This window comes from Myodes glareolus, chromosome 1, assembly GCF_982192425.1.
Source record: "Myodes glareolus chromosome 1, mMyoGla1.1, whole genome shotgun sequence".
NCBI classification, from domain to species: domain Eukaryota; kingdom Metazoa; phylum Chordata; class Mammalia; order Rodentia; family Cricetidae; genus Myodes; species Myodes glareolus.
In genome coordinates this window covers 76,627,265-76,654,053 of record NC_142026.1, presented here as the reverse complement: position 1 = coordinate 76,654,053, position 26,789 = coordinate 76,627,265, and the positions used below count along the sequence as shown (strand labels likewise).

General features: G+C 38.3%; 1 protein-coding gene across 1 annotated transcript in view; it reads left to right on the top strand.

Annotated features, from left to right (window-relative positions):
* Positions 1-21,770, top strand: part of LOC125411817 (uncharacterized) — a 35,197-nt gene extending 13,427 nt beyond the window's left edge. Inside the window, exons 4-6 of the mRNA XM_048452200.3 lie at positions 15,710-15,795; positions 18,671-18,797; positions 19,700-21,770. Of these exons, the coding sequence (XP_048308157.2) occupies positions 15,710-15,795; positions 18,671-18,797; positions 19,700-21,297 (1,811 nt within the window). The 3' untranslated portion in view covers positions 21,298-21,770. The remainder of the gene's footprint in view (positions 1-15,709; positions 15,796-18,670; positions 18,798-19,699) is intronic.
* The last annotated feature ends 5,019 nt before the right edge of the window (positions 21,771-26,789 follow it).

Genomic DNA, 26,789 nt, shown 5'->3' with positions numbered 1-26,789 from the left:
CTACTACTTAATTAGCCAGACATCCTACTATTTAGCTTTAAGGAGCAAGCTTGAACCTTGTGACCTTAAGTCGAGATGGAATTGAGTCTCACTGTGGGCTCCCACAGGTATCAAGGTCCTTGGGACCATCTTGACCTTCACCACTAAAATATAAATCTTTGACTGCATAGGTAGATGGTTGTTGGTAACCTGTAGTAGCAACTTGTTTAAAGTCTGTTTAGAAATCTTTTCTATCTGTTGTTGAAGAAATCCAGACAAGAAGTTTATAAGGTAGGGTGAGATAAGTAGGATTAAGAAAAGGAGGGTTAAAAGAGTAATATCAAATTCCATTGGGCTGTCAGTGATTCACTGAATTCACAGATATTTACTGCCATCAAGCTGTGTCTTACATTTTTTGAAGACCCATGTACAATTCTCAGATCTTTTACTATAATTGACTGGTTGATACAGAAGCAACATTCATCCCTTAGAAAGAGAGAAAGATGATCTTATCTCTGATGTTGGTAAATGCAGTCCTAGTCATTGGTGTAGCAGTATTGTGGCCAGTGAATCTAATTTTAGCATTGGAGGGTAAGGATGAACTGAGCCACCCAATGGAGTTCCTGGATGAACTTAGATGAAAACTGATGGTAAATATCTAGGGAAGTAATCAGTCCTGCCACTGCAGTTGCAAGCCAGTGGTTAGTCCCAGGACTGTGAGAAAGGGTAGGACCTGAATCGCTCATTTGTTATACCATATATCTATAAACCACGTAGTGAGAATCAGCAAGGATTCTTCACCAGGTAGCACTCCTAATTTTGGAAAAAGGAACACGAGGGTACAAGGCTCAGAAAACCCAGCAGGTAGGCAGTGGTAAACCTGAGTGCACAGAGGATAGAGGTGTAATGAACGTTCACACATAAGGGTGGATCTCAGTGCTCAAAAGTCAAAGTATTATTATAGTCTGAGGGTTCTCGTGTGCCCATAAATTATGTCCTTGAGGGTTTATACAGTCTGCAGTACTTGAGAAAGATATGGGAGAGATAAGGGATGGTGCTGGTAATTGGCTCAGAGCAATTAATGAGAGACAAGATGACCATCTGGTAGTCCAGTTGTGAGCCTGTGAATGGTGGTCATGAATTTGACCCTGAAGGTCAATGAAGGTCATGAATTTGACACACAGCCAGCCCTTTCTGAAGCAGCCAAGCAGAGTATTATTTGGTAACTGATATGCAATTACAGTGGCTCAGGTTTGTCCCATGGAATTTGCAGGACTGATATGGGTAACATCTTTAAATTTCTGGTCACTTTTTACAGTAGTATTCCCTTTTGTAATGGAGAAAAGCAACATAGAGGAGGTTAAGCCTGAGTGAAGGAAAATTGGATAAGGGAGTGGTAGGGGACTGAATCGATTCACCTTTGACAACCTGATACGGAACAGTTTCCTGACACCATTAAAATGGGCTGTTGACTAGAGGTAGAGCTCCCTTATATATTAAACATCTGTAAGTAATAACAGGTGTAGACAGGAAGAAATAGAGGAGGAGAGAGGAAGTTTAGACAAAAAAGATTTTCATATTTGTGCATTGGCAGAAGTTGTCACCATTGAAAAATCCAGCATGTCAATTTTGACTATTTAACTGTACTGAAATCATGTTGTTTGAAGTAACAGAGAAAAACTTTAGTGAAATCTGAGTCCCCGAAGGAAGATAGGTAGGGTTGCAAAAATCTCCACCCAAAGGAGTTTCTGCCTACTTTGGCAAGAGAAAAACCCAGAAAGGCATAGGTAAGCTGTGAGACTTCCAGGATGGAGCTGAGAGACAGGAGGGACAAGATTGCGGAGGCTTAAGGAAGTTGTGGAGCTTAACAGGCTTCTCCTTGGGGGACGAGCTAAGGAAATAAGGTTGTTGGCTCCAATAGAGGGAGAGGAGCAAATGTCTTAATAACTAGAGAGCTGTCCATATGGTAGGGCTCTAGAGGGCATAGCAGGCTTCTGAAGCAAGCAAGAAGCCACTTACTTAGTAGGTGAGGAGCGATGGAGGTTGGGTCAGGTGGAGGGAATAGGCACATGACGAGGCAGACTCTAGAATTTGGAAATGAATATGATGGGTGACTGAAGTCAGCAGAAACAGATGGTTCATACACACCTCAATACAGTCAAATCAGCAGCTTGAGTCAGTTTGACATGTTGAGACATGGCATGGCTAAAAGTTAAGTATGGCAACTTCTACCAATGCTACTTGAAGACAGAGAACTCTGGAAGGGAGTATTGTTTGGAGACATTTGTTTGTTAAAAGGTGGATCAGGGAGTGAGGACAGAAGACAGTAATAGGTAAACCAAAGTTTAGCTTCTTTGATTTGTTTAAAAGAAGTTAAGCTACGGCAAGGGAATTCTTTTTTTTTTTTTTAAGGATGAGCCATATTTTTATTTTAGTTTTTGTGTCTCTATCTCTTTTTTTTAACTGTCTGAAATTTATTAAATTATAAAAGTATCCATTTCCGCCCCTCCTCCCACCACCTTCCCACTCCCCCCACTCCCCCTCCTCCTCCCTCTCCATCCCTAAGAGCAGTCAGGGTTTCCTGCTCTGTAGGAAGTTCAAGTTCCTCCCCCCTCCCTCCAGGTCCAGGAAGGTGAGTATCCAAACAGACTGGATCCCAAAAAGCCAGTATATTCAGAGGAAACAAGTCCCAGTGTCATTGTCAATGGCTTTTCAGAAAGACTCCGGGCCAGCCACATTCAGAGAATCCGGCCACATTCAGAGAATCTGGTTGGATCACGTGCTCGTTCAGTCCCAGTTCAGCTGGCCTTGGTGAACTCTCATTAGATCAGTCCCCTGGTATCAGTGGGTGAACGCACCCCTCGCGGTCCTGCTTTCCTTTTTCATGTTCTTCCTCCTGCTCCTCATTTGGACCTTGGGGGGCTCAGTCCAGTGCTCCAATGTCGGTCTCCGTCTGTATCGCCATCCATCGTCGGATGAAAGTTCCCTCTGGTCTTGCCTTCTTTGCTCACATTCTCTTTCCTTCTGCTTCTCGTTTGGACCTAGGGAGTTAAGTCCAGTGTTCCAATGTGGGTCTCTGTCTCTCTCTCCATCCATCGCCAGATGAAGGTTCTATGGTGATAAGCAAAATATTCATCAGTATGGTTATAGGCCAAGGCCGGTTCAGTCACCCTCTCCTCTGTCCAGAGAACAATCTGGGGATCTCTCCTTGGACCTGGGATCCCATTTATAATCAAGTCTCTTGTAAACCCTAAAATGGCTCCCTTAGTTGAGATATATTCTTCCCTGATCCCATATCCATCCTTCCTCCCTCCCCCCATCTCAGTCCCCTGAGCTTTCCCCATTCCTCCCCTACTCCCTTCTCTCTAACCCTCTCCCCTTCCAACAACCCTCCCACCCCCCCATGCGCCCGAGGTTACTTGGGACTCTTGTCTATTTCCAATCTCCAGGAGGATAACTACATGATTTTCTTCAGGTTCACCTTCTTATTTAGCTTCTCTAGGATCACGAATAATAGGCTCAAAGACCTTTAATTATGGCTAGAATCCACTTATGAGTGAATACATACCATATTCCTCTTTTTGGGTTTGGCTTACCTCACTCAGTAAAGCGTTTTCTATGTCCATCCATTTGCATGCAAAATTCAAGATGTCATTGTTTTTCACCACTGAGTAAAACTCTAATGTGTATATGTTCCACGCCTTTTTTAACCATTCTTCTATTGAGGGGTACCTAGGTTGTTTCCATGTTCTGGCTATTACAAATAGTGCAGCTATGAACATAGTTGAACAAATACTTTTGTAGTATGATAGGGCATCTCTTGGGTATATTCCCAAGAGTGGAATTGCTGGGTCCTGAGGGAGGTTGACTCCCAGTTTCCTGAGAAACTGCCACACTGATTTCCACAGTGGCTGCACAAGATGGGAATTCTTTTTGTATATAAGTGCATGGAGGTGTAGCTTGAATACTATATTAAAGAAACATTGTTTTAAATTCTATCTTTGGTAAACGGAATACAATGACTAGAAAGTCCAGAGATCAATTTTGCACTCTGACCATCAGGGCAGCCATATCAAGCAGCATTTAGTGGGGGTATCTTGCTATTAACAGTGGCAAAGAATGCAAAATAAAACCAACAAACACAGAACAATGACCACTCACATACTTAAAGAAGACCAGTCATAAATAAAACATGCAGTGACAACTGTCATACATTTAACTTTTACTGAGCAATTTCCATCTCTTCTCCCATGTTTATAAAGAAACTTAGAGATACTTCAGAAAACCTAGACCTATCTGCCTGCAGAATCAGGCAAGTAGACTATATTTTGCCCTTTCCCCTTGATGGGTGTGAAAGGATTTGGAATTGGAGGAGAGGTGAATAATGTTTGACTGTCGAGGGATTTTTTTGGTGTCCCATTCTCTGGAATCCACCTGGGAAGCCAGCCAGTAAGGGAAAAGTTGTATCAGGTTGTATGGTTTGGAGGAGGAGAATGGTGAGGCTGTGGTCAAGCAGATGAAGGGAGAAAACAACTAGAAATTCCTACGTTGACTAGGAAATTCCTTCTCAGCAAAGTGATGGAACACAAGGAACTTGTGGGTAAGGGGAATAATCTTAAAAATATAGGATAAGACTGGTAAGACTGTTCCCCTATTCCAGGAATAGAGAGGAAAAATGGGTTCCCAAAATTCCATCAGTACCGAAACTGTGGCTCTGAAGGAAGGAGATGGATTGCCCAGATATTATAATGGCTTCCCAAGGCTCCCTGTTGGTGATAGTGTTGATTGGGTGAAGGAAGCCAGGGGCCAGCTCAGTCAACTATGGTCAGATGTAAGAGAGATCAGTTGAAGGACTTGAGGACAGTAATCTAATCAGAGTCCCTGTTGATGGCATTATGGGAATGGTTAGAATGGTGTATGAAGGTTTGAACAGACCCAGATCCAGTGACTCTCTTGAACACATCTGGAAGGGACCTTGAAGTTCTTTGGCTTTGTGTTCCTGGGCAACTGCTATGGGTGACTGAAAGTCCTTACCCAGCCCCAGGTATTTTTGATTATTGGCCTTTTTTATTTTTACCATGGTATACTTTGAAGCACATGGCTATGACTTCTACCTGTAGAGCCAGAGTTCCTTTCTCTAGATGTTTGTGTTTGACCTTAAAATAAAGGAAATTCTGGGAGAAGTAGGTCATAAGGGATTGTTCTCTATCTAGGGTCTCACACTCTAGATTGGTATATTGAACCTTTTTAAGGGATTCTAGGAATTGAAACTGGTTTCTGTGTTTGTCCTAGTTGAACTCTTGGATTTTTTTCATAATTTACTTCTTGAAGAGCAGCTTTGCAGGGCTGGAGAGATAGTCCAGCAGTTAAGAGCACTGGCTGTTCTTCCAGAGGTCCTGTATTCAATTCCCAGCAATCACATGGTGGCTTACAATCATCTATAATGAGGTCTGGTGCCCTCTTCTGACCTGCAGGCAGATATGCAGGCAGAATACTATATAGATAATAAATCTTTTTTTTTTTTTTTAAAAGAGCAGCTTTGTAGTTACTGGCCAGTAGTCAAGTTATAAACTGATCCATAGCAAGGATTCACCCTGGATTATTGCAGTTCCATTCAGGATCCTGGTCAAGGACTATCTTAGCTTTGACTAGGACAGTGGAAGTAGTTTGGTGAATTTTGCCTGCATGTGTCCTATCCTGGTCCCAGACTTACCTGTGCTCCTTGGGGAAAAGGTTGTTGGTGATAATCATATAGACATGAGGTTGTAAGATTGGGTAATATACTGTCATTCTTTAATCAAGGTGGAAGAAGTAGCAGTGTAGGTCCCCAAGGTCTCTTCTATTTGAGAGAGTTTCCATAATGAGAAAAGGCCATCACCCAGGCAACCTCCCACAAAGGGAGAACTGTGGCCAGTTTAGGCCAGATGGGGCATGTAAAGGTGACCCTTGGTGACCCTTGGAGCTAGAGGACTACTAGATGCCAGTGGGCTGAAAGTTGGTACTTGAATGGGTTGATTTGGGCGGCCTATCACTTTGGAGGCAGAAAGGGAGACCAGAGACGCCAAAGTGGTAAAGAAGGGACTGTGGGTGGAGGCCAATAAGACGGAAGCTTTAAGGCATAATCAGAAATGGAGGAGTCATCTGGCCTGGGCTTTATGGCTAGGAGGAGTTGTTTTTTCCTAGTTGGCTTACACCATGTGGTTACTTTTTTTTTTTTTTAAGTTTTATTTTGAAACAGGTTTTGTTTGCGAAACAGTGTTAGCCATCCTGAAACTCACTGTGTAGACCATGCTAGCCTAAAACCCATAGAGATCTGCATACCTGAGTGCTGGGATTAAAGACATGCACCACCACCTCATAGCTACCTGGTCACTTTTAGTTATGGTACTGAAATCACATGACAAAATCCACTCTTTCCAACCCTAACAACGATGGCTGCTAGCCATGTGACTCTCCCTATCCCATTATGGGACAACAGGTAAAATGACAGTAAGCAACATGCTTCTTTTAAGGTTATGTATGTGAAATGGATGCATTTTTCATGTCAACCCAGGTATTATGAGCTAACCCTTTTGTTACAGCTTTTACAAGTTTTAAATTATACTCTTTTTGCTTACAAAATTTGAGATAAGATTTTTACCTTAGCAAATGTTTTAGAGAGTTAAACCAAAACCAAAAGAGTATGAGATAAGTATCTAGTCCCCATTGGGAATGGTATGCTGCTTAATTTTGTTTTGCTCTCCTTTCTATGTCATATAATCATATGGCTATCCTGATAAGGGCTGGACATTTTGGAGGAAACCTTTAAATAAACATGCTTGGTTTTAGAGGAGGGGAGCCTAACCAAACTCCAAAGCCATCTTTTAATTGAAATGGGACATCATAAAAAAAATAATCTAATACCACTCATACCTAAAACCCATCAAATATCTGTAAAACTGAATTTAGTAAACTGAGGAAATGAAGAGTTAGAGATAGGAAATACTTGAGCCCTGGCTAAAGACTGAGAATGCTACAGGAGAGAACTGAGAGACTACCAACTTTGGGTGTGTATACAGAGCAGTTGACCTGGTCCTTTGCTTTTTCCCTCTCCTGCTAGGTTTGGCTTCTGGCTTCCAGATTGCATCACACTTACAGTTCCATTAACAATAACTGAAAAGTCCTGTGGGCTGGAGGGGGAGGGGACAAACCTGACAAAAACCAATAGGGCTTGGTTTAGAGAAAACAGAAATTGAGTGTGGGGAATCTTTCCATTTCCCTGATCATTATTAACTGAATATTGTTAGGTACTAGGGTGCTGTTAGCCCTCTGGTTGATTGTTTAAGGGGTATTGAGACTAAAATTACTAGCAAAAGCAAGTAAATTTGGGACCTTTCTGGTCAGCTATCAGGTAGAAAGTCTGGAGATTTTCTAAAAGATGAATGAATGAGTAATGAATGAGAGGGTATGGGAGATAATGTTTCCCTTGGTGAGAGAAGAGCATGGGATGAAAAATGTCACTGCTGCTTGTTGTCTCAGGTATCCCCAGGACTCAAGGAAGACCTAAGCCATTCAGTGTGTCCTTACTGCATTCAGCAGGGGTCATGGGCCTAATCTGGCTCAGTTGAAGGAGAGAACTGGCACCTGGTACCAAGACTTTCCAGAAAGCAAGGAGTGCATAAGATGAGGACAAAAACTGAGCTTTAGGAGAAGGGTCTTATTCACAAAAAGAATTAGAAAATGGAGTCACAAAAGCCACAGCAGCCTAGAGGAGCTAGGGAATATGAACAGCTCCAAAGGGGAGATGGGAGAAGAAGCCAGGAAGTGGTGCATGTAGTAACTCAGTTGGGCCTAAAGAAATTACAGGATTGCAGCTTCAAGGGTGGGGAGCCAGGGTTAGGGGAAGAGGGCCAGCCATAGCCTTCAAACTCAGGGTACCTTCATTCCCAAGAGTACCAGAGGGGTGCTCCACGAACAGTAGTCACTGCATTGAACTCAGGGAAGAATTTACACCAGTCAAAGTGGAAGCAAACTGAATTGACTTTAGTGGATGGGTTGCCACGCAATCTGTGAGCCAGAAGATGAGGATGAGTCTGTTGCAGGTGAGCCTGAGGTGAGGGATACTGTTCCAGTGCAGTTTAGACCCCAGGGGAAGTGCACCAATGTGTTACAGCTCTTAGGTGAAAGACTTCCCAAGTGACATTGTGAAAGCTCTGAGGGAAAGATTTCCTGAATTGGAAGTGTTCCAGCTTAGATGGGGAAGGATCTCCAGTGCAAGTGTTACAGCTTTGCTCCCATGGGGAAGGTTTCCCCAGTGCAAGTGTTGAAGCTCTGAAGGGAAAGGTATTCTTATAGTTGGGTAGCAAGGAATACCAGAGTCACACCACATAGCAAACCTCCTCAACCAAGAGTTTTATTTGGAGGGAAAATAAAAGAGGGTGTCTGCTTCTGCTTACTGGCGGGGAGGAGGAAGCAGTAGAGAGCTGAGCAGAAGTCAGGGTTTATATAGTGTTTCATGGGGGCGGAACTTTACATGTGGAAAATTCCAAGGTGAGATTCCTATAATGGCATCCCCATCCTGTGTATATCTTTTATGTGTGTTCATATCAGTATAATGATTTCCATCCCTTAAAGTTTAGCATCTTATAAAATTAGGAAAATTGGTGCCTCTAGGTTTGTATCCAGATATACTTTTGATATTTTTGGTAGGTTCTTTAGATTTTTTTTTTTACTTTGTTACTTTTCACATTTCCTAAAATGATGCCTTCATGACTTCAATAAGAATTGCTTAGTATTTCTGCAAAGTTTTAAATCTCTCTTAATTGTCATCTTGTTGATGTTACTTGCTCTTTCATCAAGTCAATACTCAATGGTTTTTATTGCATTGATATTAATAGATTTTGAAATCTCATTTTGCTCTTCTGAAGGTTTTTGAATGCTGTGCTTTCTCAAAATTTCATATGAACTTGGCTTATTTTTTCTGTTTTTCAAAAATTCCCCATTCCTGTTGAAATGAATTGTTTAAAATTCTTAACTAAGTGAAAGTCACTTTTGGATTTATTTTAATGAGAACATGAAAGCTGTGTGTGTGTCATTGTTCAATTGTAATATATGTATTCTGATTTCCATCTGCTTTTTCTATTCACATTTGTTTGTCAGTGAGTAGTTCAATTTTGCAGGAATGTACTATAATGAGTCATTTCTTACAGAACCACATGTGTAATATAGTCAAGTCATATGTGAATTTTTGCTTGTTTGATTGTCGAAGAAGCTGTGTGCAACCTGTATGATGGCTGCATTAAGTTGAATTACCCCTGACATTATGTCTCTGAGTTCTTTCTTTCATGTTGTCTGCAGGATTTGTCATTGTAGAGAAATTTGAATATAGACCTTAACTTGACAGAGAGAAAATTTCAGTGCATATTAGGCTTACTTATTTTTAAAATACTGAGTTTGTTTTATTTTTTTTCTCATACATTACATCCCATCCCAACCAGTTTCCCCTTCCTCCTCTTTTCCCAGTCCCACACCACCTCATCTTTCTCACAGATGCTTTTCTCCTTCATTTCCTTTGAAAAATAAAATTACAGGTTACCCAGGCTTATTAACCAAACACAGCTTACCAAGTTAAAATAAGACTAGGCACAAACCCTCATATCTAGACTGGATGATGCAAACCAGTAAGAGGAAAAGTTTCCTAATAGAAAGTAAAAGAGTGTCCCAACACCACTGTTAGGAGTTCACCAAGAATATCAAGCTGTCCTGTTTTAACATGCATACATAGATCCTAGCACAGACCCATACATTGTCAGTGATTTTTGCTTTAGTGTCTGTGATCAATTATGAACTGTTGTTGATTCTGTAGGCTGTGTTCTCATGCTGTCTTTGACCCCTCTAGCTCCCAAAATTCTTCCTGTGCCTCTTTTGTGGAGGTCCCCTGGCTCCACCTAATGTTTGGCTGTGGGTCTCTGTATCATCTCCCATCAGTTGCTGTTTGTCATCTGTCTGATGATAATTAGGCTACAAACCAATCAATGAGTAAAGCAGAATTTCATTTGGAATCAGATCATTGATGTATTTGTTTGTTTTTGCCAGTTGTATTTGGTTTCATTTGTGATGTCTAGGCTATCCAGTCTCTGTTTCCAGGCCCAAAGGCAATGTCATTTGTGGGCTTCCTCTCATGGATGGGCCTCAAATTGGATCAGTCACTGATTGAACCCTCCCACAACTACTCCACCATTGCCCCAGCACATCTTGCACACAGGATAGATTAAAGGTTTCCCCATTACTAGGATTCTTTGCCAGGTCACTCTTAAATTTTAGTGAGCTTCCACTGCACTAAGTTTTCATATTGCCCCCAATTCTTCCACACACCATTCCAATCATCTCTCTTAGTATTCTTTCCCTACACTCCCACCTGATCCTTCTTGTTCCCATTCCCCCTAACCTCAGCCCACCTGCAAAATTTATTTCCCCTCTGTGGATTGTAGAATGATAATCCTTTACTTAACACCCAATGTCTATTCATAAATGAGTATATATGTTTGTTTTTCTGGGTCTGGGGTACCTCAGTCAGGATGATATTTTCTGGTTTCATCTATTTGCCTAAAAATTTCATGTCATTATTTATAACAGCTGAGTAATTTCCCATTGTGTAAATATACCACATTCCCTTTATCTGTTCTTCAGTTGATAGACAACTAAGTTGTTTCCGATTTCTGTCTATTATGAATAAAGATGCTAGGATCATAGATAAACAAGTCCCTTGTGGTAAGATGGTGCTATAACTGGATCTTGAGGTAGGTTGATCCCCAGTTTTATGATGAACCACAGTATTGATTTCCATAGTGGCTGTGTAAGTTTGAATTCCCATAACCAATGGAGGAGTGTTCCCCTTAATCCACAGCCTCATCAGCATGAGCTGTCACTTGTGAAGCTTAAGATGAAATCTCATAGTAGTTTTGACTTGCATTTCCCTGATGGCTAAGAATGTTGAACATTTCTTGAAGTATTTCTAGTCATTTGAGATTCCTCTTTTGAGAATTGTGTTTAGATCCGTAGCCCATTTTTAATTGAATTTTTTTGGTTTGTTTCTTAAGTGCCTTATTTATTTTGGATATTAGCCGTTTGTCAAAAGTAGAGTTGGTGACATATGGAAAACCATATGTAGGCTGTCATTTTCTTATATTGACCATGGTGTTACCTTACAGAAGCTTTTTAATTTCATGAAGTCCTGCTTAATAATTGGTTATTTTCGTACCTGCACTACTGGTTTTCTGTTCAGGAAGTTGTCTACTATGCTAATCATTCAAGGCTAGTCTTTCTCTTCTTTCAGGTTGAGCTTATATGGTTTTATGTTGAAGCCGTTGATTCACTTGGATGTGAGTTTTGTGCAGGGTGACAGATACAGGATCTATTTGCATTCTTCTACATGCCAACCTCCAGTTAGACCAGCACCATTTATTGAAGATGCTGCTTTTCTCCCCCCATTGTGTATTTCTGGCTTCTTTTTCAAAAGTCAGGTATCCATTAGTAAGCATTTATCAGGGTCTTTGATTTGATTTCATTGAAAAAAAAAAAAAGAGTATGTTTTTATGCCAGTACCATGTGGTTTTTATTATGACAGCTTGAAATCAAGGATGGTTATACTTCTTGATGTTCTTTTATTGTACAGGTTTTTATTTTTTAAATCCTGGGTTTTTATTGTTGCTTTCTCATATGAAGTTTATTGTTGTCCTTTAAGGTCTGTAAAGAATTGTGTTGGAATTTTTAAGGGGATTATCTGAATCGGTAGATTGATTTGTTAAGATAGCCATTTTTATTTTTTAATCCTACAGATTCTTGAGCATGGGAACTGTTTCAATCGTTTGACACCTTATATTTCTTTCATTAAAGATTTGAAGGTTTTTCATAAGAGTCTTTTATTTGCTTGGTTAGAGTTAATGGAATATATTTCATATTATTTGTGGCTATTGTGAAGGGTATTGTTTAGTGATATTTTGTTTGTGTTTTAAAAAATAAAGTTTGTCTTAAGATCAGAGAAGAAAACTAAGCCATTAGAGACCAGGAAGTGGTGGCAGACACCTTTCGTATCAGTACTCAGAGGACAGATGAATCTCTGTTAGTTCAAGACTACCTCGGACAACAAGAAATTGATCCAATCTGAAATAGAAACAGAACTCACACAAAGGTGATCCCAACAGTTGGGATAACACACCTTTAATCCCAGCACTAGGGAGGTGGAGACAGGTGTGATATGGCTGATCAGAGAGAGGATTGTAAAGTGGGAGGAAACTGGAATTCAGTGCAGTCTGAGGAGACAGTCTGAAGCAGTATGGGAATACAATCTGTGGAAGCAGTCTGAGGACAGGATCTCCCCTTTGGTCTGAGCATTGGTAGAGGTAAGAAATCAGTGAAGGTTTCTGTCAGGTTCTGTGTGATTTTAGTAAATGACTCAATCTTCTTTCCTACTTCTTCAATTCTGTCCCAAGAATTCCAAGATGCTGCCTGCCATAAAACCAGGGTATGGGCATCATCATCTGGATTGCCTTCTCCTTCTCCAAGAAGTTGATCTTGGGTGATTTCTATACCTCTAGCTTTACAAAATTGTTCAATGGCCTTAGTCTCTTCTTTCCAACAGGCCCTCCATTGTAACTATGGACCAGGTTCCAAAATTGCTGATTTCTTGCAAAGATTGACATAAGCAGTAAACAGAATGATAACGAATTCAGAAGCTAGACAAATAATAATTGAGTCTCTTGAAAATATGACTCACTTCTGGATTATGCGGAAGTTGTGGCAAAGGCAGGCATTGAACTACTGAATGTAGTTCACAAGTAACATTCAAGATAACCCTTTGCTGTCAGATATCTCATTGAGGGACCTCTAGCAGGCCTCTATGCCAAATTTGATTCAGTTGTTTCCTGTTATTGTAGAGGAAATCCCTTCTCAGAGCAATTCAAAAAGCATAATGCCTGTAGTAAGAAACCATACTGCTCTGGATAAGAGAACAGAAAATTCAGGAAAAACAGTAAAGTGAATATTCTTGGAAACTCCTATGAATGAACAAAGATCAAAATTAAAAATGTGAATGAATGGCGTCAATGAAGGTCTGGTAAGCACAAGTGTGGATGTAAAAATTACTGCACCAAAATCTTGGCATCCAAGTTGGCCTCTTCAGGACATAAATGGTCAGCTTTTAGGGACTGGAACTTTACCTCAGGTAAAACAGAGCATGAGATGGTTCGAATGTATAGGGCCCGAAGGACAGAGAGGAAAATTAAAAGCATATGTAGCTAACATACAAATGATGTGGGGATGTAATTTGTTACAACAATGAAATATTCAGATTAACATCATACCAATCTTAGAAACAAAGAGTAAATTAGCGTACATTTCTGGAAAAATATTAGAAGGTATTATAAAGAACAATCAACGACCATTCAGGTTGTTCAAGAACAAGACACAATAGCTGCTGATCTTTCAAAGACACCCACAACCCTAACTTTAAAATGGTTGGCAGACAAACCTGTATGGTTTGCACAATAGCCTTTAACACCAGAGAAACTTCAGGCTTTAGAGTTGCTGTTATAGGCACAGGTAAATGCTCAGCATATTGAAGAATCAACCAGCTCTTGGAATTCTGTATTTGTTATTAAAAAGAAATCTGGAAAATGGAGAATGGTACCTGCTTAGTAAGTTGATTCAGCCAGTGGGCTCTCTACAGTCTGGAATTTCTTTGCCTTCCCTACTACCTAATGATGACCTCTTATACTTGTTGATTTAAAAGATTGTTTCTTGTCTGAATCTGTCCTACTGTGTATCTATAATTCTTTACTCTCCAGGAGCACTTCTTAAAATGTTAAACATTTCTTAAAACCTTAAGCTGCACCATTACTAGGAGAAATATGGTACTGTTTGCTTGCCCTGCCCAGCCCAGTATGGTAGAGCTGTTCGCTGCCTCTGAGAGCCATGCCCACAGCCCCATTCTCAGACACACAGAATTATGAATGATAAAGAGTTGTTTACTTAGGGGTAGACTCACAGATCACAATCCTCTGCTAGAACGGGGAACAGCAACTGAATCCCACAGCCAGAAAAGAGAGGTGGAAACAAGAGAGAGAGCACACACTTTATAGCTGCATTTACAGTATAAGAGACCATGCCCAAGTGGGCTGGTATCTTAAATGCTATTGGCTGAAGGAGTAGAATGTGCTACTACAGCACCTCCCCCTTTTGTTAAAATAAGAGAGTTCTAAACCCAATACAAAACCATATACACTAGGAACAGATATCAAGTATAAGATTAGAATTGCAATCAACATAAACAATATTATGCAAGGAATGTATGACAAATGTTTTAATAAACATTCTATTCTAAGGGGTCTAAGTCTTGTATTGGAAATGTCTTGGCTAGATCATAAGAGGGTGGTAATTATGATTTATCAATTATTCAACCCCATCCAAAGCATGAGAAGGGAGATAATATTACTTGAGCAGGCAGGAAGTACAATCAAGTAGCTTCTAAAGTGAGCAATATATGACAAAGACAATTATCTACTTGAGCAATCACCCAAAATCTCACTTACACCTTTGAAGCAACCAACTCTGGCTAAGGCCTAGCATAACTGACAGACCATTATTAGAGGCAGGAAACTTTTCAGAACCATCTTACCCTGTCTTGACAAGATTTAACAGTCTTTTTCTTTGTGTCCTGCTTATCCATTTCCAGATACCATGCACTTTGTCAGTGCTTGAGGTATGGGCAGTTCCTTGTCCAAAGACTAATTGTGCCAAGAAGAAAACAAACTCCGAGTGGAGTGTCTTTGATGCTCAAAGTTTTCTCGGGAATAGATTGGTGCTATCAGAAGCAATCATGTCTCATGTCAGTATAGCCCTAAGTCATTTAAATGTCATATTCTGAAGTTCTCTGCAAGATAAGAATATCTAACTGAAATATATCTCTATATATCTAGAAAAGCTAACTAACATGACTACAAACTTGACTTATAGATGCCTATTAAACTATATTTATTAATTATACATTACATTTTAAAATGAACTACACAACTACAATACCTCAATCAAGAGCAGAAATAATACATATAACAAGACTGACTTTAAATTTGCATCAGTAAACCAAGATCCATACCAATGCAAATCTCTATAGCATCTGTTGAAGTTTGTTCTATGGCATTACAGTTTTTACTGAGATCTTCTTATCACATGACATTATTTTGTGAGTTTTTCTTTTTCTTTTTTTTTTTTAGTATTCTTGTTGATAAAATTACTAGTATTAATGTATTTTCTTTTAGTTGGAAATGGAAGTTTGCTCGTTTTGTGTGTTGGACATAGTCGAGTACTCCCTAGTTCTCCTTTATCTATTATATAAAATGCTGTATTTGTTGTGTTGTGACTGATAACACTCTGGTTTTTCTATGTATTCTTTGCCTCTAATTATGATCTGCAGTGCTGCATGAATGAATGACGTTTATTACTTCATAAACTTTTTTCTGTACCCTTCTCCATGAATTTTTAGGAGACAATGTCTGTTGATGCAAAGATTAGGTTCATAGTCATTTTCTTTCTCCACTCAAAATATATCCTCCTGTGCTCTCTTGTCTGTAGAAATGTTGAAAATTTTCTGATATCATTTTGATTTCGAGCTCTTTTTATTTGGTTTGGCATTATTCATAACAGAGTTGGATTAATTTTAGCTTTGTACTTTTGACACCTTTATGTGAAATTTCAGCAAGGATTCCCATCTTGGTTCCACACACAGAAACTCAGAGGAGAGCAACAAGAAGAATGAGTGTTTTTCAGATAAATACTCCTGAGGTCAGTGTCATGTTTACATTTCTATGACATTTATTTTTAGTATTAAAAGCTTTCTAGACTTTAATTCTGTACCTCTGGTAATATTATCTAAAGTGTTTCTTTTGTATGATTTATGTTTTTTTCTACTCTGATAATTATGAGTAAGTGTATAGATTTTTTTCACATGTATTGAACAGCACTTCACATTATATTTTCATTCCATGTTTTACTTAGAGGACATAAATTCTTTAAGTCCTGCAACTCTTAAAATAATCTATTGCAAATGATACCCAAAGAAATATATTGGTGGCCAGCATCTACATAGGATAGACATTTGTCCTTTTATATTATTTATGAAAGATTGTATTTCTGGGATGGTCAGATTTCCAGATCCAGAAAATGAATGTGGACATGCAAATATATGGACTTTTTAAATTATGCCACTGAGTCATTTGTGGAAATGTAGAATTAGAAGAGATTCACTGTCTTGAATTCCAATAATACATATATCAGCACCCTAGAGAGTATAGGTGATGAAAGGAACAGTACACTGCCTGGCCCATTAGTTCTAGCCTTTTATTGGCTAACTCTCACATCTTGATTAACCCATTTCTAATAATCTGTATGTCACCACATGACTGTGGCTTACCGGTTGAGATCCAGCATGTGTGACCTGGTGGCTGGCTCCATGGCAGCTCTCTCAGCCTGCCTTCTTCTCAGCATCCTGTTCTGTCTACTGCGCCCACCTAAGGGCTGCCCTATCAAAAGGCCAAGGCAGCTTCTTTATTCAACCAGTGAAAACAACACATAGACAGAAGATCCTCCTACACCAATGCAGATTGTAGTATGCTAGTTTTTCCTTTTGACATTTACATTACCCAGTGTTGTTGGGTGTGTTACTAACTGAAATCCATTCATCTGAGGAGAAGTCCTGATCATATTCTTAATTCTCAATTATAAGTTGTCAATAGACCAATGTTTTAATTCTTCAGATCAGTTTTAATATCTCAGAAGGACATAAGCACCACTGTCTCCACCTTTGTGTTGTATCATGTGGAATCTATTAGCAAGAATTTTCTGGAATTGGTGTTGTACATAAGCCATTAATTTTGAAGAATCATTAAATGTCCTATTTAATCACTTTACTCTTTGCTCTTGGTAGTATAAGGCTCCTCCACCTTGTTTTTCCTCTTCCTGAAGCTTTGTATTACATAGAGATCCTAAAGTATTGCGGTGATTGGCAGGTTTCTATTTCTCTTTTTACAGCAAGATATTATTTAAGTATATGAATGTTCTCCTGCATAATTTTATGCATACTACATGATACATTATGTGAATCCCTGAGGTCAGCACCAAAGCCTTGACACTTGAGTCAGAGACTGTGTAATGAGCTGCCATGTGTGTAGAGAAAATTAAATTAGATTTCTGTGCAGGAACAGTAAGTGCCTTTACATCTGGGCCATTTCCCTTGCCTTAAGATTTACATTCCTGTTGTATGTTTGTGAGATAGATAGTACAGAATCTGGCATCTTCTAGTTTGTGGGTAATGAAGGAAGAATTATAAATGACATTTAGATGACTGAGCTCAGATACTGAAGAAAAGAATAGAGTTGAAATTAGAAGGCTTGACTTTTTAATTGAGCCAATCTCATGAATAATAATGTATTCAAAATTAATGAAATGAGTATAATTCTCAAAAACTTAAAACATTAGCTTCAATTAGAAAAAATGTTTCTACTTTCTATGAATGCATTGTCCCATGCTGCTATTTATTTACACATATATTTCTAGCTATTCTATAGTGAAACACCATACTGAATATATGAAATTATAATTATCTAAACTGGTGTGTCAATTTTCAAAAATTGATACATTTAATTTTGTCTATTGCTGCTTTTTTATTTACTTAATGGTTGTGAAAATATTCTCATAAAATAACTGCACAAACTATTTAAGTCTGTTGTTTGGAATATTGGATGCATACACTGATGGTACACTCCTTACTGTTTAAAGAAAACATTGATTTAAATTCATAAATAAATTTGCATTCCATATTCTATTCCTTTGCATTATAAAGGGTGCATTTAGGTCTCTGGATCTCAACTGAACCTGTTAGAATATAATATGATGTTGCTCAGCTGCAGATAGGATCAATGCAGTTTTCATAGTTTAGCAAAGTTGATACTTGTAGAATTTGGAAGCATAGATCCTACTTGATATTAACACATACTTCATAAAAGTAAATTCCTGCATGAAGACCTCACAAGTATGTGATATTCCCTAAAAGTTTGCTCATTGTGAAACTATTAGGTCATCTGTTTTATAGAGATAGAAAATACAACATAGACGATGACGTTTTGAAATCATCTATTACTATAATTAAATTTATGTTTTATTTTTTCTACGTGGGTGTATTTGCCTGAACATGTAAGTATGTATTATGTAAGCCTCCTATCTGTTTAGTTCAGAAGCGAACACGGGATTTCATGGAATTGGAGTTAAAGTCTGTTGTGTGGTACCATGAATGTACTCGGAACCAAACTACATTTTAAAGGATTATAAGTCATTACTGACTCTAAACAACAGAGACCATTTTCAAATGTGGTGATTGTAGGAAACCTTTTATCTGCTGCTAAGGTCTTAGAAAATGTCAGAAAATTCATGAAGGAGAGAGACCTTAAGATTGTAAGCATTGTCAGTCTATACATTGTGATTAACATCTAACACATTTCTGTAGCCCTTATAGAAAATTTTGAACAAATTTGAACAACTTGTCTTTGAAAAAATGCCATGCCTTATCTATATCACAGAAAGTATCTGTAGTTCTTCAGCCTCTTTTACCTAGGAACATATTTTGTCCAGCCGCACATAGTATATAGATAATTTTCTCTTACAGAGTCTGTTAACATTCAGGGATGTGGCTGTGGATCTCTCGCAGGAGGAATGGGAATGTCTTGATTGTACTCAGAGGGCATTGTACTTGGATGTTATGTTGGAGAATTATAACAATCTAGTCTTTGTAGGTAAGAATGCTTTTTTTTTTCCTTTAGGAATTCCTGATTCATCATTTTTATTTATCTACTTCATTTAATATGTAATCTATCTTAACTGTCTAGACACTTCTAGAAATAATGGAAATTCTGATTATTCACCTAATTTTTTTCATGGTGCAGTTTACACTATTCTGTGTTCCCTAGAAGTGTAGATAATGCTATATTCTGTGTGATCACTCTAGCTGCTTCTATCTAGTTTTAAAAGAAAATATCAAAGTTCAAAGGAAATTGATTATTCAGAGCATGAAAATATATTGCATTACACATAATAATTGGAATATTTTTATGTTATTATTGAATTAAATTATTGACCTATTTTTGATTTTTAAATTTCAGGAGGTTTAAATAATGAGAGCTGTGGGTAGTGAGCATGGCTTTTTGTTTATTATTTAGTTTTTGAGATGTATTCTCTATGTTTAACCCTGAAAATGCATAATTTAATCATAGCAATGTGAATGCTGAAGCAAGAGGATATGCTGAATTCCATTACAGCCTGGGTTACATAATGAGTTCTTAGCTGACCAAAGCTACCCAGTGTGACTTGGTCTCAAAAACATGCACAAGAAATTAGAGGAACATTGTTCAGCAGGAGGTCCTCTATTTATTGCTTGACCACTATTTGTCCTATCTTCTGCAAAGTACACAGTATAGATAAAAATGAGAAGGTTACTGTCAGTTCTTGTGGTTTAATATAGATCAGAGTTGAGGTTCTTCTGAACATTGCTCGAGTCACGTGAGACAGAGAAGACCTAGGGTGAGAGCTCTATCCCTGAGAATTGCTAGTTATGTTTCTTAAAAAACTTAAGGCAAATCAGTTAAGTCTCTTACTCATGCATTAATCCCTGTCTTCCCTCATTGTGCTAATTTTTCAGGGAACCATTGCATATGCTATAATAATGAGAAAGTCTTGGATCAAAGCTCAGAGCACATTGTCCATCAGCAAGTATATACCAAAGTGAATCCTTATAAATACAATGAGCCTGACAAAGGAATTCATGAATTCTGCAAATATAATCATAATGCTAGGGCTGAAACAAAAATCTACAACAAGTACATATTTGGTAACCACCAAGACTCTTCTGTTGAATCGTTACACTTATACAGCCATAAATGTGGAAACCCTGAAGAAGAAGCTTGCAAAGTTAATGGTTGTGTAAACTGTTTAAATTTGTGTTTCATCATTAGTCAGAATCAAAGAATACACACAGGACAAAAAGAACACAAAAATACAGAGAATGATAAATCTTTTGACCCTAAGCATGAACTCATGCTAAAAAGAACGAATAGTGTGAAGAAACCTCAACAAAGCCATAAATGCTTCAAGACAGACTCAAGCCTTAGTAGATATCAGAGAGGTCATAATAAACAGAAATTCTATAAATGTACACAATGTAGTAAATCCTTTCTACATTTGTCACAAATCAAAGTACACTGCAAGTTCCATTGTGGAGAAAAAACCTACAGTACAGAGTGTTCTAAGTGCTTTTCTCATACATCAGAATTTAAAAGACATTGCAAATTGCATTCTGGAGAGAATACCTACGAATATAGTGAATGTGACAAATTCTCTATCAGTACCTCAGAACATGGAATGCATCAGAAAATTCTTACTGGAGAGAAACCTTACCAATGTAGTGAATGTGACAAATCCTTTACCAAGAAAGACCATTTTAGAACTCATCAGAGAATTCATAGACAAAAGGATCCATATAAATGTAATGAATGCCACAAATTCTTTACCCAGAAAAGCAGTCTTAGAACACATCAGAGAATCCATATAGGAAAGAAGCCCTATAAATGTAGTGAATGTGACAAATCCTTTACCCAGAGAGGCCATCTTACTAATCATCAGAGAGTTCATACAGGAGAGAAACCTTACAAATGTAATGGATGTGACAAATCCTTTACCAAGAAAGACCATCTTAGAATTCATTACAGAATTCATACCGGAGAGAAACCATATAAATGTAATGAATGTGAGAAGTCCTTTACCCAGAAGAGCAGTCTTAGAACTCATCAGAGACTTCATATGGGAGAGAAACCTTACAAATGTAGTGAATGTGATACATGCTTTACCCAGATAGGCCACCTTAGAATTCATCAGAGAATTCATACAGGAGTGAAACCTTACAAATGTAGTGAATGTGATAAATCCTTTACCACAAAAGACCACCTTAGAATTCATGAACGACTTCATACAGGAGAGAAACCTTATAAATGTAGTGCATGTTACAAATCCTTTATCAGTTGCTCAAATCTTAGAAAACATCAGCGAATTCATATAGAAGAGAAATCTTACAAATATAGTCAATGCAAAAACTCATTTCCCACAGAAATCACCCTGAGAACACATCAAAGAATTTATACAGGAGAGAAACTTTATAATGTAACATATGAGGAAAACCCTTTTTTGTCTCTCAAGTCTACAGAAACATCTGAAAATTCACAAAGGGGAGAAAAGTTTCCATAGCAAATATTGTGGCATACTCTTTATACTCTGCCTTAGCAATACTTTTGAAAGTATGAATACTTTATTCATACTCTGCCTCAGCAAAACCTGAAGGATGTACTGGTATATGGCAATTTCTTGGAGACTGTATTGATCCATATTGGATGAGAGCTGACTAAGATAGGAAATAGACACCTCAAAATAACTTCCAAGAAATTCCTGAAACTGACAGGATTCAGTATGCTTAACTCAAATGGAAAAACTCAGATCATACTGCTCAAATTTGACAAAATGATCCACCAAGATAGTATGCTCTTTAACTTGAAGATATGCCTACAGGTGTACAGTGTGCTCCAGGGTCCTTAATTTTTATGCTGTATCCCATGCTGATTTGAAGCTTCATGGTTACAACTGTCTTTGAGTCCTTTGTAGTGCAATAAACATCACTTTCTGATATTCCTCTAACCCCAAAATAAAGCTGATTGGTTCAACAAGTTTGGCTTAGTTCTTTTTTCAGTTCCTTGTTGGGTGAGTAGATACCTGTGTATGTTCCATCTCTGCAGGAATAAGGTCTCATTAAATACTCTCTGAAGTAATTGTTCCTTGAAATTTGTGGTACGATGGAGAATAGATATCAGAGAGAAAGCATTTGAGTCACCAAAGTAAGTAAGTCAAGTAAGTAAGTAAGTCAGTGAAACACATCATCCAAATTGGGCTGTGTCCCTTCATGGCTCTGAATCAACAAAACACATCCACAAAACATGGCTCCCCATGGTTTAGTAATACATTGTGGTGATCTGTTCTGTTGTGTAATGCCTGTGCCTGCGTTACTTTCAGTACAGTGTGTGCTCCACTGTACCATATGCAAGCCGGGCAAGGGCCTGGAGATTGAAAGAACACACAAGAGACCTGGGTCATTTGAAAGGAAATCAGCCAAATACCATTTATTTAAACTTAGGAAAAACCTTATATACCTATCTGCTGCACAAGGAATTTCCCCCAGGCAGGTGGGAAATTACCATGCCCAAGATGGAGTAAACAATTAGGAATAGCTAATCACCAGGCAGGGCAGAGGGAGCACAGGAACAAACAAGATATTTTAGCTGACTGGCCAGAAACTGTCCTCAAGATGAAACCCGGGATCTGGGGTAGACCCATGGGCCCTACACTGCTGTACTTTAGAATTCTATTCTACAAGCCCCAAGGAATACATTGAATTTCAATTCTTTTTGTTAAATCATTTAAAGAATGCTATTATAGACATCCTGGAAAATTCATCATGAAACATAATAAGGCTTTATAAAGGACTCATTTTCAACTTAATGTCATGGGTCAATCTGTCTGCACCTATCATGAAAAAGTATGAAGTAGACATAATGTCCATTCTCATGTTAGCTTAGAAATCCCCAAAAATGTGCTGGAAGATTCTTTTGAAGAGCTGAGAGTGGCTGAAAAATATTTAGTCCAGTTCCAAAGCATTATATTGATACTAAAAGTAGGAAGACTCAGAAATTTCTGGCCTTAGACAAAACATTATGTTACCGTGGGCAAAACCATACTATTACGTAAGAATTTCACAGATTTTAATACAAGAAAGAAGTTATATTCAACTCATAAGAAAATATGTTTGGGAGTTCTCGGTATTAGAGTTTGTTGACATACAAGTTAATACAACCTTGAGTAAATTCAAGCTGTAGGTTTCAAGTAGTCATAATTTGTATTAGTTGCTGGTGTGCCAGGAACATTGAACTGTAGAACTTAAACTAACTTTAAAGCCATTTCTGACAACTTTCAGTCTCAGCAGTAATGCTCCACCCCTTTCCCCCTGGGAACCAAGGACCTAACAATTGCCCACACACATACTGAAATGTTGGGAACTTTCCATCATCTCCCTGAGTCCTTGTGGATGTTCTCCAAATAGAACTCAGTTATTGAATAGGGGCAAGATAACCCTTAGATGTTGACTCAGTTCCTGAACAATTACCCACAGACGTATGTTTTGACTCAGTCCCTGGGAAACGGGATCAAAGTGATCTCTTACCTCATCTGATCTGGCAACTGCTCTCCAGCCAATTATTGATAGTAGCCCTTTTGAATGAGCCAATCATAATAGTCAAAGAACAACCCCCCCAGACACTCCCCTTTGCTTCTATGGCTTTTCATTTAAAAGTAGTCTGGACCAGCTGTTTGGGGTCTTTATGGCCTCTAATGCTGAAAAACCCTGTCATGACAGAATTAATCCTCATGCTTTTACATTAGCTGTGGTGTGAGAGGTGGTCTCTGGGGGCAACTCCTCGTCAGTGTTTGGACCCTAGGGTCCAACAGAACCTGAGACAGGAGGCAGTGGAAAGTTAGATCTCTGACCTTCCCCAAAAGAATATGGTATTTGCAATCAGATGAATAGACCTGGGATTCCAGTTCAGGTATTCAATGAATGAATTCCCTCTGCTTGAAGACCTTGTGATCATCCTAATTCAGCACAGACTTTTCACTGTTCTTGCAAATTTGAAAAACTATGTGCAATGAGTAGATATCTAACCTTTTACCCACCGCAGTATTTTCATTTGGTGACCATTTATACACACTGTTCTTGCCAATGGTTGCAGAAATTGTGGCAACTCTGTATAGAGCGAGTCCAGTTTAGTCTGAGAGCCAGATCTGTGGGGTCCAAGGTAGTCAGAGAGCAAGGACAGGGAGAGAGGGATGAATTATGAGTGGTGCAGGGACAGTCAGCTTATCAGAGCAGAGATAGCAAATAAAACAGGGATTCTCTGGGTTGGAAAATTCATAAGCGTTTGTGAAAGTGCCTAGTAAAAAACAAAATACAGGAACTTGATTAGAATTCTTAGGGGAGACTTCTGGAAGCTATTTTTTTTAATAGTTCAAAAAAATAATTTTTTTTATTAGTTCAAACAGGACTCAGGATGTTATAGGAATAGGCCACCTTCCTTCATCTGCAGGATACCCTGAGGGACAACCTGGGGAAGTCATAAGTCAGATGTGCCTTGGGAGGAAAAATAGCTCAGTAGAATTGCAGGGCTGGCAAATAGGCAGTTTGGTCTGAAACAGGAGTGTAGTCAGTTTCTCTACTGCTTATTAGAAGGACACTCCCAAAGTTCTGTTGTGGATATCCTAGAATTTCAGTAAGCATAGATCATATAAACTGAGTCTTATTAGGATTGCATGTCTTTCACTTATGTTAGGGTATTTGCAGAAGAATAATCTAGAAGAGTATGGTATGCCTTGCAAACATGCAAACATGGTTCTCATGCTATCATAGCAGTTAACAAAACTCTGGAATTTAAACTCACCAATACTTTCTTCTTCCACTGTTGTATCACTTACCTATTTGAGCAAGTAGCCTTTGTGGAGGTTAGGCATTCACTGAGAACTGGTTAATGATTAGTTGAACCAGTGTAGATTTAAATGAACCTGAAAGTATTATTTGCCAAGTCCCATAATAATGATTGAAAATATTAATATTTACCAACCAAATTTTGATTTCCCAATAATTTTCTATCTGTAATGTATGTGACCTAGTATGTAAATACTGCATTCCGAGATATATCTACATTTACTAAATTCTCATTATGATAGCTTAAAATGGAAAAGCATAGCATGAATGCTGTGAGAGAATATCAAGGCACACTATAATTACAGTTACAACATGTACTATATAGATTAGTACAAAATGGGAAAGCATATTTTAAATAATTTTAGTCACTAAACTATATTAATAAATTCTTTAATTTTCTGTTCTCTCTTTGGTCCAAGAAAAGCACTCTAACCATGAATGAGTAGCTAAATTCCCTTCGTGTTGTTTGGCTTAGGTTTTGTTTTATTGAGTAAATATATCAGTCTATTTTCCTGACTGACTTAGAACTCACCATGTAGATACCTAGCATTAAGTGGGATTTACCTGCTTCTGTCTCTTTAATGCTAGGATTAGATACTACACCAACACGTTTGGCTCAAACACACTCTTTATCATAGGAGTTATAGATATTCTGTTTTATGATTTGGTGCTTTCAGGAGCAATGGAAATACCTAGTCCTTTCTTACTGTGCTATCTAAAGAGATTGGATGTTGAAGAATTGTAGAAGTCTGGTTTCTGGGAAGGAAAAATAGCTTTCTTACAGACTCTACTGCTTCCAATGAAATGGAATGAAATTGAGTTTCCAATGAAAACTATTCTGTAAGTTTGAGAGCTTCGTGTGAATGTGATATGTGATGTCCTGTATCTACATTGCTTTTATTGGCTAATTAATAAAGCTATTTTGGCCGATGGCTTAGCAGAGTAAAGCCAGGCAGGAAATCTGAGCAGATATAGAGAGAGTAGATGGTGTCGGGGAGATGCCATGTAGCTGCTGAAGGAGACAGACACTAGAACTTTACCTGGTAAGCCACTGCCTCATGACAATACACAGAATAATGGAAATGACTTAATTTAAGATTTAAGAGGAAACTAGAAATACACATAAGCCATTGGCCAAGCAGTGTTGTAATTAATCTAACTTCGCTGTGATTATTCAGGTTTGGGCAGCTGGGAAACAAATGAGCAGTCTCCATTTACAAAATAGCACCCTATGTAGGGCAACTATATCCACATAAAATCTGAGAGAATTTGGGAAGGGATTCTAGGAACAAAAGAACAGAGTTAAGCACAGCTTCTCGTAGCAGCATTTTCTCTTGTGAGTGCTGCTTGCTGGCAGCAACCAGTGGTGTGGCTCCTTTAAGAGAAGGCTTTCTACCTCAGTATTAGCAGCAAAAACTGTGTGGCTTCTTTAAAAGCTGGCTTCCTAATTCATGCTGGTTTCATGAATGGCTCTGACGCTTTGGGGAGATACTGCTATGGAGCACTTAAATGGATTCTGTGAGCAGCATGTTACTAATTGCTTCATCAAGATATAGACCCACTCTGCCCCTAGAGCTGGGGCAGTGAGTATGACTCACAGAGATGGTGAACATGCCTCTGCCATGTTGGACTGGGTAGAATTAGTCCTACACATGCCTGTTTAGCATTAAAAAATACTCTTTTGATCAGAAAAAAATGATTACAGATATACAATAGGACAGATTCAGACATAAAGAACTCTAAATGAAATACAATGTGTTTAAAAAATGTATGTAAGTTTGAGAGAAAGAGGGAAAAGAGTATAGTTATAAAAAGAAGTAGTTTTTAAAAACTAAAAGTCTTTAAAGAGACAGTAAAAGTAATATAAAAGAGTACAGAGAGACAGAGTAAAGGAATAAAAGATGGAAAATACACAGAGTCTGGATTATGTATATTATTGTGTTTTCTTTGAATTTTTGACTGTGAATAAGTCAACTACAAAAAGGCATTTCATTGGACAAGCTGCTAAGCTAAACCAACATAAGAATTTTAAAAGTATATTGACTTCAAAATTTGAGTCTAAGGATATGTTACTTTGGAAAAGAGGTTCTAATGTTGTTTTCATAGAGGATGGGAACCTATAGATTCCTTCCAACTTAATGTGGTTTTATGGAACAAA